The 18323-nt window shown below is 43.0% G+C and overlaps 1 protein-coding gene across 1 annotated transcript in view; it reads left to right on the forward strand.

The window, feature by feature from the left end:
• The window catches only part of LOC129703451 (ephrin type-B receptor 1), a 405586-nt gene that overhangs the window by 381069 nt on the left and 6194 nt on the right, over positions 1 to 18323 (forward strand). The window contains exons 14-16 of the mRNA XM_055645911.1: positions 5714 to 5907; positions 9627 to 9782; positions 10691 to 11652. Coding sequence (XP_055501886.1) covers positions 5714 to 5907; positions 9627 to 9782; positions 10691 to 10799 — 459 coding nt within the window. The 3' untranslated portion in view covers positions 10800 to 11652. The remainder of the gene's footprint in view (positions 1 to 5713; positions 5908 to 9626; positions 9783 to 10690; positions 11653 to 18323) is intronic.

The following is an 18323-nucleotide window of genomic DNA, read 5'->3' on the forward strand; positions in this document are numbered from 1 at the left end:
TCCACAAACCAGACGAAGTCTGGAGGAACAGTTCACAAAGGATTGTGGTTTAGGTATGTCATCACTGAAGATCAGGATTGTAATGGGCAATTTGCCAATGATTGGGTGCAGTAGGAGTCAAGCATCCCAGAAGATCAGGAACATGGGGAATATCTGCCCTGCATATCAGGGAAGGGGTTAGGAGTGTAGTTCATAATAGCACCAGCTGCTGTTCTTCAAGACCTCCGTGGTCCATCCCCTGGGTCAGGAGTAGGAAGGAACTGCAGATGCTGGTTTATACCAAAGATAGACACAAAATGCTGGAGTAACTCAGTGGGAAGGCAGCATCCCTGGATCAAGGAATGGGTGACATTTTGGGTCGAGACTTCTTCTTCAGACTGAGCGTCTGGTGAGAGGGAGTCTAGAGATATAGAAGGTTAATGTGTGAAAATGACAGATCAAAGCATATAATGATAAGGAAAATTCGAAGGTAGACAAAAATGCTGGAGAAACTTATAGGGTGAGGCAGCATCTATGGAGCGAAGGAATAGGTGACGTTTCGGGTCGAGACCCTTCTTCAGTTTGAAGAAAGGTCTCGAGCCGAAATGTCACCTATTCCTTCGCTCCATAGATGCTGCCTCACCCACTGAGTTTCTCCAGCATTTTTGTTTATCTTCGAAATTTTCCAGCATCTGCTGTTCTTTCTTGAAGGAAATGTAGAATGGTTCTTTGTTAGCTGAGGGAAAGGTGACAACACGGTATACAATCAGTAACATTTAATCAGGAGGACAGGAGAACTAGACCCTAGGTCAGGAGGCAGGCTTTTTCAAAGGGTTGGAGGAAGAATTTGTGTTGGCTGTATTTTGAGACATTGGGAGAGGTGGGGGATTTAGAGTTGGCAGTTGGAACCTTTGGGAGGATCGGAGGGTTGAGAAATCAGGGCATGCCCCACGTAGTCAAGAGGAAGATCATAAGAGTGGTATTGGTCATTGGTTTGGTATTGGGACCACTAGTCAGATTTGAGATAAGTAGGCAACCAGCCTTCAAGATATCGTGATCCAACAATGCAATTCCAAAACATGATTTTCCCAGGAATCGTGAACGATGATCACACCTGAGACTAATTAGTCCTGCTACAATGCACCAAAATGAGCACTGCGCCATGGGTGTTACTATATTGTGCCTTGCTCATGTAGAAATTTGATGAAGGAGATGCATTTTAGGAACTGCCATCACAAGTTTCCAGAGCAATAGGTGCCCGAACCAATTTGCCATACATTCCCTATCCATGGCAATTATTGTCTTCCCGTCCTGCATTTCATTTCTTAATTGGCACATTAAAAAGTACATCATATCAGAGGAAACGCCGTCTGATATCCTTGGCAGTTAGTTTGTGCTAAATGTTCCTCACCAGCACTGTCTGACATGCAACAGAATGTCTGTGGCTGACAATAAAAAGCTGATATTTTCAGCTGGAAAGAATTTTTGACATTTATCAAGCGGCGAGTGCTAATGTAGTTCAAATGTTAAATTCACAGAACTCCTGGTCATGAGGGGCAATAGATCAAACATACATAAAACCTTTGAATCAAATCGCCCCCTCAAGTACAATTTACCAACAGCTCTGCCAAGAAATAATCTATTTAAAAATAATTATTCCAAGCATTAGTGAGGTTACTTCATTTTTTTTTTACCGTTTATTTTTGTTCCAACACTTGGTTTTGATGGGGGCCTCCAGAGAACTGGTGAGAAGGAATTATTGAGTCTGACAGCCTTTTGAGGTCAGATGCTTTGACTGAATATGGAAATCAGCTCCACTCTTCCAGTCACGCCAGGAGGTTGTGTCCCTCAAACAAATGCTCCTTTTTAATCAACATGAGGAAACACAAGGACAGTGAGACTGTTTAAGGTCAATGAACAATCGCATATGCCAATAATTAACTTCTATCACTTTACCAATTTTGGCAATTCACCGAACAGTGCAATCTCAAATTGAAGGGCGTATTTTATCCTGCTAAAGCATCTGCATAATATACTTGCATTTGCTATGCTCACAAAAGATTTATGTTAAAAAGAAAAAGGCACATAAAGGAATCTATACAAGATGGAGGGGCTCTTAAGCTTTAACTCCACATTCTATTATCGCTACGTTATGCATGTTTTTCTACAACACATTGAATTGAGATAAAGCTTTTAACACAGTAAAATACCCCAAGAAACTTCAAAGAGATCTTATCAGGCACAATAATTGATACTGAAACAAAATAAGTACCAGAGCAGATAATGAAATACTTTGCTAAAGAGGTTAATTTTATGAAGACCTATCTAAAGAATCAGAGAAGGAATTCTGAAGCTCAGGGTGAACAAAGTTAAAAGTAAGGCTGACAACAGTAGGGCAGTAACATTGAAGTGCAAAGAAGGTCAACAGAGTGAAAACGTTGGAGGGGTTTATTGCTGGGGATATTACCAAAGTAGATAGTGGAATTGAACGTGAAGGTGAAGATTAAACACTGGCTGTACTCAGGTAATGACAGGCAATAACTCGGTGGGTCGATATGGGTTAGGAGATTAATTTTGCTCAAGTCCAACTTTATGCCGAGTGGGCGGTGAACAACTGGCCAAAGGAAGATTGGAATTGTCGCCTGGAGGGAAGCTATGGGTGACGTACTCACTAGCAGCTGACCTCAGACAAACCAGTGTCAGAGAGGAGAAGTGGGCAGTCTTGGGATGGACAACATATAAGCTCATTGCTCAAATCTAAATTCCCACATTATATCCTACTGTAACTAAGCCTTCATTAATTCCTTCAGCCCTACTTCTGAAGCAACTTACTTTGAAATCCTGCTTTCCTATCAGCTCTCTGTTGCTTCCCAATCTATCTCCCCTTCCATTGAACTTTAGAAATATAGCATGGAAACAAGCACTTTGGCCCATTGAGTCCAACCTGACCATCGATCACCCATTCACACTAGATCTATGTAATCCCAACTACTCATCAACTCCCTACACATTAGGAGCAATTTTACAAATGGCAATTAACCTACAAACCCTTTGGGATGTGGGAGGAAACCAGAGCACCCAGAGGAAACACATATGGCCACAGGGAGAACATGCAAACCCCACACAGTCAGCACCTGAGGTAAACCCATGATTCTTGCATTATAAGGCATCAGCTCTACTAGCTGTGCCACAATGCCGCCCTCATCAAGATCTTTGGAGATGAGGCAGCTCTTTTGGCACATTACACTTTGTTCATCCAAGAAGGCACTCCTCCATCTGGTAATCCTTTCCAAGCATGCTCATCATTGGTCCTCCTCACCAAGCATGCTCATCATTGGTCCTCCTCACCAAGCATGCTCATCATTGGTCCTCCTCACCAAGCATGCTCACTATTGGTCCTCCTCACCATTTAACTGATCGGCATTTGTTCCCTGTTTATAGCAATGTTGTAAGAATTTGCCTCAAGCCTTTTGATATTGGATTGTTTAATTCTATCATAAGATGCCGTTTTTTGTGTTGAAAGCACCAAATGCAGTAGGCAAGGTTGGAGGAAGGGCATGTGAATCTCTGTCTCACCAGAAAGGTCTTTTTAAGTACTGAATTGTGATGAGGGAGGAGGTAGAGGCTCAGGTGTAATACCTCCTATGGGGAAGTGCCAGCGTGGTTGGGTGGATGGTGGGGAGGGATGAGCGAACCACCTTTTTATGCTGGTTTGTGCCCTCTATTATTGTCCAGAAACCTGCTCCACTCTGTCCTTTCCTCTCTCCTGTCACACACACCCTTTTCTCCAAACACCTCCTTCCCCCAGCCCCATATCACCCAGTTTACCCTTCCCTGCTCACTCCATTTGTCCATCACCCACTGGATCCCCTCCCCACACTGTTCCCATCTGCCCACCCTATTTCCCTTAGCCCGTTCCATACTTCTCTTCCTTAAATATCACATTCTATTATCTGCAGTCCTTTGTTGTCTCCAACTATCACATGTCAGCCTCTGTCACTATCTCTGCACTTCCCTCCCCCACCTGATTCCATCTGTCAATAAACCTTTCCTCACCTGGATCCATCTATTAATTGCCAGCCCTTGCCCTTCCTCTCCCCATCACCTCTTTATGTTGGCGATCCCCCCTCTACCTTTCAATCCGAATGAGGGGTTGGGCCGAAAGGTTAACCTTCCATATCCCTTCACCAATGCTGCCTGACCCACTAAGTTCCTTCAACATGGATTTGTGCCTGGAAGGTCTTGTTTAACTAATCTTCTTGAGTTTTTTGAAGATGTTACACGGGAAATTGATGAGGGTAACGCAGTGGATGTTGTGTATATGGACTTCAGTAAGGCCTTTGACAAGGTTCCTCATGGAAGGTTGGTTATGAAGGTTCAATGGTTGGGTATTAATGGTGGAGTAGCAAGATGGATTCAACAGTGGCTGAATGGGAGATGCCAGAGAGTAATGGTGGATGGTTGTTTGTCAGGTTGGAGGCCAGTGACGAGTGGGGTGCCACAGGGATCTGTGTTGGGTCCACTGTTGTTTGTCATGTACATCAATGATCTGGATGATGGTGTGGTAAATTGGATTAGTAAGTATGCAGATGATACTAAGATAGGTGGGGTTGTGGGTAATGAAGTAGAGTTTCAAAGTCTACAGAGAGATTTATGCCAGTTGGAAGAGTGGGCTGAAAGATGGCAGATGGAGTTTAATGCTGATAAGTGTGAGGTGCTACATCTTGGCAGGACAAATCAAAATAGGACGTACATGGTAAATGGTAGGGAATTGAAGAATGTAGGTGAACAGAGGGATCTGGGAATAACTGTGCACAGTTCCCTGAAAGTGGAATCTCATGTAGATAGGGTGGTAAAGAAAGTTTTTGGTGTGCTGGCCTTTATAAATCAGAGCATGGAGTATAGAAGTTGGGATGTAATGTTAAAATTGTACAAGGCATTGGTGAGGCCAATTCTGGAGTATGGTGTACAATTTTGGTCGCCTAATTATAGGAAGGATGTCAACAAAATAGAGAGAGTACAGAGGAGATTTACTAGAATGTTGCCTGGGTTTCAGCAACGAAGTTACAGAGAAAGGTTGAACAAGTTAGGGCTTTATTCTTTGGAGCGCAGAAGGTTAAGGGGGGACTTGATAGAGGTTTTTAAAATGATGAGAGGGATAGACAGAGTTGACGTGGAAAAGCTTTTCCCACTGAGAGTAGGGAAGATTCAAACAAGGGGACATGACATGAGAATTAAGGGACTGAAGTTTAGGGGTAACATGAGGGGGAACTTCTTTACTCAGAGAGTGGTAGCTGTGTGGAATGAGCTTCCAGTGAAGGTGGTGGAGGTAGGTTTGTTTTTATCATTTAAAAATAAATTGGATAGTTATATGGATGGGAAGGGAATGGAGGGTTATGGTCTGAGCGCAGGTGTATGGGACTAGGGGAGATTATGTGTTCGGCACGGACTAGAAGGGTCGAGATGGCCTGTTTCCGTGCTGTAATTGTTATATGGTTATATGGTTATTATATAGCAGCTCAGTTTGGCTCGAGATTTTGGTGTCTCAATCTTTCTTGTCTGCAAGCAGAAAGATAGAATTGACCGGTGGTGTGAAGGACCTTTGTTGTCAGATCCTTCATGCATTCTCAGTGGCTCGGTACCATCTTATTTACCAAACGTTAAAAAGCCATGGCTATTTGTGGTATTTGTTTTCAGACTATTTTATAAGCATCTACTTTGTCTGTATTTTCAGGTCATCAATGCCATCGATCAGGACTATCGTCTCCCACCACCCATGGATTGTCCGGCTGCCCTGCACCAGCTGATGCTGGACTGTTGGCAGAAAGACCGTAATTCCAGGCCTAAGTTTGCCCAGAATGTCAACACCTTGGACAAAATGATACGGAACCCAGCCAGCCTCAAAACACTGGCCACCATTACCACAGTGTAGGCTTTGATCATCTTCTCTTGTGCGGTCTGGTCATGCTGCCACTTTGTCCATTTGATTTTGCCTATTGCGGCGGTCAGATTCTCCACTCCTTGATACCACCACAGTTTTTAGACTAACACTTTTGTTCCTTGAGGGCAAATTTTCATCCCTATCCCTACATTGTCTATTTAGTGTCTTGAGAGGCAACAAAAATGAAATCCTTCTCCAAGGTGTTCACTCCTGACTTTTGATGTGGAAGTAGTGTCCATTCTTTTTTTTCAAATATAATGCATGCTATATTACGCTATTATGTCATAGTCTTAGTCATTGACCAGTACAGCATAGGGACAGGCCCTTCAGCCCACAATGTCTATGCTGAACATGATACCACGTTAAAGTAATCTCCTGTGAGGAGAGACAAATATATTTGTCTCGAAATTCATCTCCAGTCAATAGTTGTGTCAGCTGTAGATTATAATTATACTCTGGATTGCAAATTTATTGCTATTGGTTTATTATTGTCATGTGTACCAAGAAACATGGAAAAATGTTATTTTGCATGCTATTCAGACGAATCATACCATACATAAGTGCACAAATACAACTGGTAGTGCAAAGAGAATGAAATCCGAGTGCAGTATATAGGCATTAAATGTGAAAGAATATTGAAGTCATAGAAAAAAAATTTGAGGCAGAGTCAAACATTATGATTTGTCCATATAGCATATCTATCGCAACTGACCACAGTGAACTTTCAGGAAATTGACTTTTAAACAATAATATATTTCCTGAAGGAAATGCAGATGTCACATAAGGGAAGAATTTGTGCAATTTTCAATGTTTAAAACCCTAAAATATAATACTTTTTATTATAACCCTCATAGCATCTGAATTCGTTTTGCATCCATTTTGACAAGCAAAAGAGTGCCAGCCTCTCCATCAGCATGTGGGAGGCTAGGGTGGGTATAGATAATAAAGCTTGTGAACTACTGGGTCCGGCACAAAACATCAGCACAGACCAGTTGGATTGAAGACCCTGCCTCTGACAGATTACAAGAAATTTGATTTAAATAGACTTGGCGATGTCACTCATATGTTGCATTGGCATTTTACACACACAAATTGAGCGAGCAAGAACTTGCAACCACACATCCAAAGCTGAGACTGTGATATTCAGTGGTATATTCCAGACAGTCTGTTAGTTGGATGAGGTGCTTTCTCTTTCATAACCAAATCTATGGTATTAATTAAAGGTGATGATGGAAAATCTCCCCAATATCCTGGTCAATATTTATCCCTCAACTAGAATGACCTAACAAATAATTAATTAAATATTCATCTTTCTTCACCGTTTGTGTGATGTTGGTATGTGTAGATGCACCGCCATAATTTCAGACATTAATGACAATGCTTCAATAGTCCTTGAGTAACTGCGATGACCTGGAGATGATGAAAGATGCTATGTGTTCTTGCTCTCTCAAATTGGGCATGAAAAATGCCAAGACAATGTGAGCATGACTTTGCCAGGTGTATTTAAATCAAATTACTCATAATCTGCAGGTCAGAAGTAGGGCTTTCAATCCAAGTGTCTGCGCTAATGTTTAGATGCCAGATCAATTTTCTCACAGGCTTTATTATCTCTACCCATCTTGGGTGCTAACATTGCTCTACCCTCTTATACAAACCTAGAATAGTACAGCACAGCAACAGGCCCTTCAACCCACAATATCTGTGCGGAACATGATGCAAGGTAAACTAATCCCCTCTGCCAATACGTGACCCATATCCCTCCATTCCCTGCTTACCTATGTGCCTATCTAAACTCCACTATCGTATCAGCCTCCACCATCATTTCAGGCAGCTCATTCCAGGCACCCACCACCCTCTGTATAAAAAAAGCTTGCCTCGCACCATCTTTAAACCTTCTCCCTCTGACCTTAAAGCTCTGCCCTCTAGTCTTCACATTTCCACCCTGGGAGAAAGGATCTATATTCGATCTGTGTCTCTTAATTTTTATATACTGCTATTAACTGTCCCTCAAGCTCCGACGCTTCAGAGAAAACAATCCAATGCACGTTTCTACTGTTCCTTAAATTTTTAGGCCAAGTTATGGAGAATTTATTTCTTAGTAAGATGTACTGCTCACTACAAAACAAGGTGCCTCAATTGGAAGAAGGCACAGATACTGAATGTGGTGGTGCCTGGAAACAGTGTTAAAATGCACTTTCCTCTACAAACAAAATCTGACTGTTATGGGTTTAACTGCTTTGAAGGATCAGTTTTTAGGTAACAATGAGAAGCGTTAAGTCCTGTTGCACATCAAACTCTTCATGTCATAAAACTCCCATATCCTGTCAATGCAACCACGTATTTTTCCCAACCTATATTTGTAACATCCTGCTGCAAGCCCAGGATCTAATATCAACGTTTTTATCCAACCTCTTCTTAAACCCACTTGGATTAGGTGACGAAACCATAACTTTTTTTAAACTCTCCGGTCGAACTATCAAAACAATTGAGGCAGGAAAAGCCAATAAATAGATAAGCCACAGGGAAGATCAGAGGCAAGTTAACATCAATTTTTCTGTGACTGTGGGATTTATAACCAAGGTTTGTCTTCTTAATGCCCTAGGTTTCCCACCCCCAGCCATTTCTGTCCTGCAAAAGTCAATTCAAAAGGGCCAGGGGTCATTTTGTCCTCTCATGAAATCGAAAGGATTAATTCTTTCCAGGGCCCCCAAAGTGGTGTTCCATTACAGTGCAACCTTCTTTTATAAACAAACCCCCCATTCATTCATCTGAACTTATAATCTAATAACTGTAATGAGAACCAGGACAGCTCAGTAACTGGAACCAAGTGATGCTTAGACTTTTCAACTCATGTCTACAGACTGTCTGACTTTCATAAATCATGAAAAAAGTTGACGTGTGCTCCAGGTTCCTTTTCTGAAAAGCTCCCGAGCCCAAGGCTGATTAATTCAAACTTATTTGAGGAATGACCTTGGAAATGGCTATGGAAATGAGTGTGGCCAGACTGTCTCTTCTTAAGGAGAATGAATAGCACAAGAAACATTTTTTTATTTTGATATAACTTCTCATGTCTTCAAGGTGTCCCAAGTGACTTCCTGCCAATTAATTATTTTTAGAAATGTTGTTACCGTGATTTTGTACTCAAATAGACCAATTTGCACACAGTGCCACAAGTGGCTGTGCAATATCTTTGTGGTTATAGTTTAAGGAGATATATTGACATGGCAGTTACCCATTCCATGACTGATTAATTAATGCTATTTGCGTCTAGCTGATGGGACAGACAAGGCCTTGTTTAACAATCTGATCCAAAGGTACAACCTCCTTAACTGTCCAGCACTGAATTGCTGAGTCTGTGGCCTTCTGGTGCATGTAAGAGTGCTCCCCACAGAGGCAAGCTGAGAGTGAAGAGGCAGCCTGAGTATGTATAGAAAAACACGTCATTGATTCTTGGGGATAGTGTGTGGAACAAGCCTTTTGGCCCACATGTTCTGTTCCAACCATCAAGCACCCATCTTTACACTAATTCCAGTCTAACCCATTTTATCTTCCCACATTCCCATGCACTCCCCCTAGATTCCATCACTAACCCATCACCAGATAACAACTCAAGCTTTTCCTGAACCTATAACTGAGAGATAATTTTGAGACCACCCTCTGTACCTGCTTAACAATGCTGCTTTATGTTGTTTTTGAATGAATCCAGGCCTTCTCAGCCCCTGTTGGATCGTAGCATTCCTGACTTCACTGCTTTTACCTCAGTAGAAGATTGGCTCAGTGCAATCAAGATGAGTCAGTACAGAGATAATTTCCTCAACTCCGGATTCACCTCACTCCAGTTAACAACACAGATGACTTCAGAGTGAGTATCGCAGATACATCTCATTGAGGGAGAACATCAAACTCACAAATTACTGCTTTTGAATCAAAACATGCCCGTGACCATTTTAGTCAACCCCAAGTTCTCAATCTGGTCAGCCCATGTTTTGACCCCCTGTCCCAGTTTTGACCAGGAACCAGGAAAAATCTAAAATGACGTCCTGTTCACCATCCAAAATTAAAAAAATGTTTTGATCCCATTCCCATTCTTCCCCCAGCTGCAGCCTTCCAAGACCAGGTCTCGGGTGAAGTATGAAGAGCCCTCCTGAAAACTTCATTGGAAGATGAAGTTAGGAGAGTGAACAGCTTAATTAATATCATGCCTCTTATACTCATGCCCAAATACCAAGGAAGAACTGCTGTCTTTTCAGTTGAGCTGTTTTGAATTGTTCCCTTCCCCATCCAGCTTATGACAGGAAAGTTTGCACACCAAGGAGTTTGTTTCAGGGTACAGTGGTGCTGTGAATCACAAACTCGCCCTTCATTTGAAGATCTTAATACCCGTCCATCCATGCCTGCGAGGTGCACTCCTCTGCTGGATGATGGCCATGGGTGGGCACCTGCCAAAGTATAGGTTTTGCTGGGCGCCTTTCCCATGCCCGCCTCCTCTGCTCCCTATTCCTCCTGGTGAAGCAGCTGCCTGGCACTGTTGAGACTGCCCACGAGTGTGATGTGGTTTGATGAGATCAGAAAGATGGCTGCTCAGTGGAAGCGAGCCATTCATGTTGGGGCATGGGAGGTGCAAGGAACAAGGCATGTCACACAAACAATGTATTTCCTCAGTAAGGGAGGGTGCATGTAAAAAACACACACCCACGCACACAGAACACAACTGCAGCCACATTTCAACAGTGTTAATTTAAACAAATGACCGTTTATATTTTTCTACAGGGATTTGCTAAGGATAGGGGTCACTTTGGCCGGTCACCAGAAGAAAATTTTGAACAGCATTCAGTCAATGAGAGGACAGATCAGCCAATCTACTTCGGCCATGGCATGACGACGGGGGAATCAAGGGTATCTTCCAGAATCAAGGGACATGATTGAGCAGCACCAGAGGAAAGCAAAACAAAGACCCAGACTATTTCTCATGGCCCCGGACCATTCTTATGAAGGAAACACGTTGTCACTGTCTACCAGACTGATCCTCGGCCTACTCCAAAACCATGCATTCCTGTCCACAAAACAGTACAGATTCCAGATTTAACTGGACAATCTTTTTTTTTAAAAAAGAATTAAAAAACTCTTCACGAAATAAGGGCCTGTGAAACTGGAATCGAGGAAGTATCCCAATTTTCCAAAGAACATCCTGTGCTATTTCTTTGATGTTTGTTAGATGCGTTTCTTTATTTTCATGAATGATTTTCTTCAGATGTTGGTGCCAATAATAGACTGCCCCCTTCCCTGAAATGGATTCTAAGTCCTTTATATCTTCATATTGAAGATGACGAGAAGTAATCATTCTTTGCTTGCATTTTCTGCAACTATGTCTGTGTTTTGATAGCAATGACACTAAATGCTGCCAAATCTTGAGCCATCCGCACTTGTACAAAAGGGAAGTAGGTATTTATCATGTGATCCACATGCAGCTGGCAGGTCTTGCTGATCAGATTCCTTGTTGGCTGTTTTTGAATGACTGTACAGAAAAGATGTGAATCTTTGCAAGCGGTACAAGCGACAGACCTGCTGAACTTGCTTGGCAAGAGAGGTGTTGTTGGACAGCGAAATGAAGTACCTCTGGTGTTACATTGCACCTCTCTTCAATGGACTTTTTAATTTGTGTGTCAGTACTTGTTGGAATTAGTGATGTCCGTTTAACCCAGTCTTCAGAGCGTTGCTGCATCAACTTGCTGGTAAGTGTGGGATTTAATTCACCCTTATTACGTTAATGCATTTGTTTCTCCCCCTCACAGTAAGAGCCAGATATCCTTTCCACAGTTTAAACAGGTACCTCCTCTTGAAGTTTATTTGGGGACTAGTATTTGTTCAGTGGCACAGGTTGGAGTTTTTGATGTTCTTTACTGCTAGACAGTCCTGGTGCGAGATTGCAGAGCTCTAAGAGAGGTCTGATGTCCTTGTGTTTGATTCACAAAACGTGTCAATGCAGGTACAGCGAGTAATTACGAATTATAATAGAATACAATTGCTTGTTGTGTGGGGAATTTAATACAAAACTAGAGTAATTATGTTCAGTTCTACAGAGCATTAGTGAAACTACTTCAGAACCTCTGTGTACTATGCTGGTCTCATTAGATATGAACGGGTGCCAATTGGAAATAATTTAAGGAATGTTTATTTAAACAACACTTGGAAAGGACAGGTGTTGGAAGGAATTGCAGATGTTGGTTTACACCGAAGATAGACCCAAAATGCTGGAGTAACTCAAAGGGACAGGCAGCATCCCCGGATAGAAGGAATGGGTGACGTTTCCGGTCGAGAGGTTTCTTCAGGAAGAGTCTTTTTCTGAATAAGGGTCTTAACCAGAAATGTCACCCATTCCTTCTATCCAGAGATGCTGCCTGACAGGTTGTCTCATGAAGAGATCTTGGACAGATTAGGCTTGTGTCTGATGGGGTTTAGAAGAGTGAGGTAGATTTGAGGGCAACACATAAGATCCTGAGCTTTGTTGACAGGGTGCAGAAGATGTTTTTCCACTTTTAGGAGAATGTAGAATTAAGGATCACTGTTCAAAAGTAAATGGGTAACCATTAAGTCGATGTCACCCACGAGGTCACCATTTTTCAACCTCAGAGGCCATGATCTTTGGAACTCTCCTCCTCAATGAGTGTTCAAAGCAGAATCTGAATTTTTCAAGACTGAGGTCAATGGATAAACCAGCAGGGTGAATGGTGTCTGGATAGGCAGGACTGTGGATTTAAGGTTACAATTAGATCAGCCATGACCTTACTGAAATTCGGAATAGTCTCACGGGGCCGAGTGGCCTAATCCTGCTAATTTATCTCATCCCATGTTTAGCTGTCTCAATTCTCTTCATCCTCTGGGTGCCTCCGTTTCCTCCACCATCCCATAGACGTGCAGGTTGGTAGGTTTACTGGCCGCTCTATATTTCCCCAAATGGGCATAGGAATGTTAGAGCCTGAAGGGAACTGATGGAACTTTATTTTGGTCCTTTGTCCATAGTGTTCCGGTAATAATAGATATTCAAGAGTCTGTATGGAGGGAGGAACTTATGACCATCCCTTTCACTAGGAAAAGTGCCTAGCAGATTAATGTAGCTGAAAATCACCAAAACTGCAAGATGATGTAAATCTAAAACAAACACAAGAAATGCAAGAAACTCAGCAGGTTGGCAGCATCTGTGGGAAGAGGAACAGAGTCACTGTTTCAGGTCAGTGACCCTTCATCAGATTACTGGAGCTAATGGCTGGGGATATAAAGAAAAATCATGAACCTTTGTAATACTTGGCCAAAGGGGCTGCAGAGGTAAAACTTGTGAATACATTCAAGGCAGAAATTGCAGATATTTAAACTACAAGGGAGTCAAGAAGAATGAGAAGAGCTGGAATTTAGTGTTGAAGCCAAGCTTCATGTGGATGAGGTTGATTGGGCGGACTGGCCCACAACAGCTCCTGGTGAAGGGCCAATGATATCTTACCATGGCAGGCGAATGCATTGGAGGGGAATCTGCAGATGGTGGCGCTCCCATTATCGAGCCCGCTCTTGTTGGAGACAGTTATTGCATGGTATAGTGTGATACAAATGTTATCAGTCCAACATCTAAATGTTATCAGTCCATATCTAAATATTATACAGGTGACAGCAGATCTGTTGCAGGGTTTTGACCCGAACCGTCAACTATCCTTTTACCTCCAAAGATGCTGCTCAACCTATCATGTTCTTCCAGTGCTTTGGTTTGTGCTCTAAATGTTGTCCTGGTGCGACTGCTTTACTTGTGCTGATGCAAATATATCGTTACACGTTGACCACGTTGATCGGTGAATATCTCCAATTCTGACCCAATGATTGGGGGAAGGTTATTGATAACGCGGCCAGACATGGTTGGGCCGAGGACACTGGCCTGACAAATTCCTGCAATATGTTCTGGGGTTGGGATGACTGACTTCCAACATCCACAACCGCCTTCCTTTGTGCAAGGTCTGTCCCCAATCACTAGACTCTTTCCCTGTATTCACAGTGATTTCAGTTTTACTTGTTGTGGTGATATGAGGAAACTCCTCCTGCTTAACTTTGATGAACATTTCCACCAGATAGATAAAGGCTACAGATCAGACTGAACGCAAGAAGGAACTGTTGACTGATTTGTGTTAACAGGATGGAGATTGTATGATTAAGAACAGAGTGAGCTGTAGTGGACACAATGCGGGCTATGCTTGGTTCCCCATTGGGAAAGGCCCTTAGTACTGCTCACATTCATATTGCAGTTGTGGCGGCACCTGGTGACAACCCATGGTCACAACCAACCATCACCTCTAGCAGGCGGTGTCTTGGTGTGGGAGGCGCTAGTCACGGGTCGGCACCTGATTTGGTATTTAAGGCCGGGCAACGCCCGTGTCCTTGAAGGAGTAGGGAAATGAATTAAAGAGATTAAACACGTCTAGTGCACGCAACTCGTGTCCGACTCGTTTTTGTCTGGGCTCCTAGGAGTCCCCCCTATACTGGTGACCTCCGATGCCCAGGAGTTTAATCCTGGAAGGGAAATTTGAGGAAATAATGCATTCTGCTGCTGCCGCCTACGAGGCTGACGAGGCCGGACTCAACGCGGTCTCCCAAAAGCTACCAACATTTTGAACTACGCAGCTGGGGATCCGACAGGCCGAATCCCAATTTTACATCCGCGGCATTACAGCCGACGAGACTCGCTATCACTATGTGGTAAGCGCCCTTGACACGCCTAGTGCACACAACTCGTGTCCGACTAGTTTTTGGCTGGACTCCTGCGAGTTCCCGCTACACAGTTTTAATTAACAAAGTTATTCTTATTTCAACAATGAAGTATGTGTTGTTGAAAGAGGAATATATGTACGAGGGAGCTCAAGAAGATATGGTTATGGATTATACAGGAATGGAAGGTCAAAGCAGAAAATAGACCTCGTTCTTACAGTGATGTTTTAAATATTCTTTTGGTGCGGCAGATAGGCAGTCAGTACATTCCTGATTTTGAACCTTATTCAAGGGCTGCACTTTTGCAACTGACCTGTATGACAGATTGTACCTCAAGCTAAACAAATAAGTAGAAGGAAAAGAAACCCTGGATCTCAACTCGAGGGAGTCGCTGTCAAAATTTGACAAACGACTGAGGAAGTGCTTGTTGAGTGATTGTTTTGTGACAGGGCCCAGTGGCAGCCAGTCTCTGAACTGGGGAACTGTGGTGATGATTAGATTCACAGGTGCTGAGGTGCAACTCCCCAGCCCAGGAACCAAACACATCAAGTAACACAATCCACCCTCTGACCAGGCTCTGCTGCACTGCACTAAATCCATCCAAACAGCGAGTACACATTTCACCATGAGACCCCTCCTCTGCACATTTACACAGCAGAATTTACAGCAGAGAATCGGGTCATTCAGCACCACCAGACTCTGTTTCCCCTTCCACATCCTTCTGTTCCTTTTCAATGAGCTTATTTGGCTTTTTCTCTTAATGCATCTATACAATTTGCCTGAACTGTTCCTTCGTGTCACACAGTACAGAAGTAGACCCATCAGCCTTCAACGCAGCGCCAGCCTTCATCACCCACTTTTACACAAATCCTAGTCAAATCAATTTTAGCCTCCCCACATTCCCATCAACATCCCACCGCCATATTCTAGTGGCAATTGACCCACTCCCAGCATTGTCTGGCCAAAGGCATTCCTCCTGATTTTACCAATGGATTTGAGGTTCAGCATCCATTGGCATCCTTTGGCAGGCTTGCCTGCTTTGGGTGGATCCTGGAGGTGTCTAAATGCCATCATCCAACGCCACTCCCAATGACTGGTTGGCTAACATGATCATTCGAACTTGCCACTTTCCTTGACAGGAATAGACTCTTCATCATCAGATGCAGTCGTTTTATTTCCCCCTCCAACTTGGATAATTTTATGACAATTGCTACAAGAGCATTGAAATAAATTGTTATCTCTGATCATTTATCTTTAATTCCTGTCGATTAGGGAATTGACAATCCTAAATCTCAGCAGTCGAAACATTTTAGTGTGCAAAGTAAATAGGGTTTAAGATGTCTTTTATTAATCTTCATACAGAAGTAAATAAAAAGCAACCAGCCATACACGTGTATAAATTAAATGGCAAAAATGGCAAAATAAAAAGGAAAAGGTTGAGCTACCAATGAATGATTTATGTTCTTAGTCAAACAAAAGAAATGGATGATACCTGTATTGATTGTAATTAGGCGGGTGGTGATATATTACCGAGGCAGAGGGCACAGGGGTCACTGAATGCTGTCTGCCGTTGCTGGCAAAAGCATTATCAGACTACGAGGGTCACATTCCTAAATCAAGTTCAGCTCACGGTCTTTGTTCAATCAGATCCCGGGACACAAATTATTATTTATTTGACACAATATCTGAATTGAAGTTCTGAAGATTAGAGGGACCTGACACAGCTCAGACAGACCATTTGCTCAAGGTGGGGGAGGGCTAAGTGCCAAGGGATACAAATTTGAGAGTTAGGAGTCTGGGAGGAAGGAGAGGTCAGGGAATGTCTTTTTCACTGAACAGATAATAGACTTGCTGAATAAGTTCCAGGGAACGTGATTGATATAGGCCATATCTGGGGGTTAAGTAGGCTATTAGATGCATTTGTGCTGAGAGATTGACCATTGTGACAAAGGGTTATCGTTGATCAGAAGATTTCTTGCCTGAATTTGCCATACAAAATGATATTAAAGTGCACAATAAATGGAATCGCAAACAATCCTGTATTAAACGTGAATATCTATACATCGAACATAAAACAGAGAGCAATTCAGCTGCAGAATCAGGTTCCTCAGCCCAATTTGCCTGTGCCGAACATGCTATCAAATTATACTAATGTCCTGGGCATGTGATCCATATCCCTCTATCTAAAAGTCTCTTGAATGCCTCTGTCATATTTTCTTCCATCACCACCCCTGGCAGTAAATTCCAGGCATCCACCACTCTCTGTGTGGAAAACATCCCACACATCTCCTTGAAACTTTCTCTCTCTGACTTACAACTACACCCCTGGTCTTGGACATTTCCACATTGAAAAAAAGGTACTGACTCTACATGTATAATGTCTCTCATAATTTTAACCTCGATCAGGTCTCCCCTCAACTCTGACATTCCAGAGAAAATAATCCAAGTTTCTCCAACCTCCCCTTATATCTAATGCACTCTAATAGACAATATACACAAGGAGTAGGCCATTGAGCCCTTCAAGCCAGCACCACCACTCAATGTGATCATGGCTGATCATCCCCAATCAGTACCCCATTCCTGCCATCTCCCCATATCCCCCGACTCCGCTATTTTTAAGAGCCCTATCTAGCTCTCTCTGGTAAGTATGCAGAGAACCTGCCTCCACCGCCCTTTGAGGAAGAGAATTCCACAGACTCACCACTCTCTGTGAGATAAAGTGTTTCCTCGTATCCGTTCTAAATGGCTAACTCCTTATTCTTAAACTGTGGCCCCTGGTTCTGGACTCCCCCAACATCGGGAACATGTTTCGTGCCTCTAGCGTGTCCAAACCCTTAATAATCTTATATGTTTCAATGAGATCTCCTCTCATCCTTCTAAACTCCAGAGTGTACAAGCCCAGCTGCTCCATTCTCTCAGCATATGACAGTCCCGCCATCCCGGGAATTAACTTTGTAAACCTATGCTGCACCCCCTCAATAGCAAGAATGTCCTTCCTCAAATTAGGCGACCAAAACTGCACACAATACTACAGGTGTGGTCTCACTAGGGCTCTGTACAACTGCAGAAGGAGCTCTTTGCTCCTATCTTCGATTCCTCTTGTTATAAAGGCCAACATGCCATTCGCTTTCTTCACTGCCTGCTGTACCTGCATACTTACTTTCATAGACTGATGTACAAGGACCCCCAGATCCCGTTGTACTTCCTCTTTTCCCAACTTGACGCCATTTAGATAGTAATCTGCCTTCCTGATTTTGCTACCAAAGTGGATAACCTCACATTTATCCGCATTAAACTTAATCTGCCAGGCATCTGCCCACTCCCCCAACCTGTCCAAGTCACCCTGCATTCTCATAGCATCCTCCTCGCAGTTCACACTGCCACCCAGCTTTGTGTCATCTGCAAATTTGCCTAACCCAGGCAGCCTCCTGGTAAACCTGCATCCTCTCCAAATCCTCCACATCATTCCTTTAAAAGGATAACCAGAGCTGCACGTAATACTCCCAATGAAGCTACAATATGACTTCCTGGCGCTTATACTTTCTAACTCTTCCAGCATCTGCCCATTACATTCTCAGTTCATACCTTGGATGTGGAACACACTGATCAGGCTTGTGTTTTTTATCCATCCCTTGTCATTCTGAGATGGTGGTGGTGAGCT

The sequence above is a fragment of the Leucoraja erinacea genome, chromosome 14 (assembly GCF_028641065.1).
Source record: "Leucoraja erinacea ecotype New England chromosome 14, Leri_hhj_1, whole genome shotgun sequence".
NCBI classification, from domain to species: Eukaryota; Metazoa; Chordata; class Chondrichthyes; order Rajiformes; family Rajidae; genus Leucoraja; species Leucoraja erinaceus.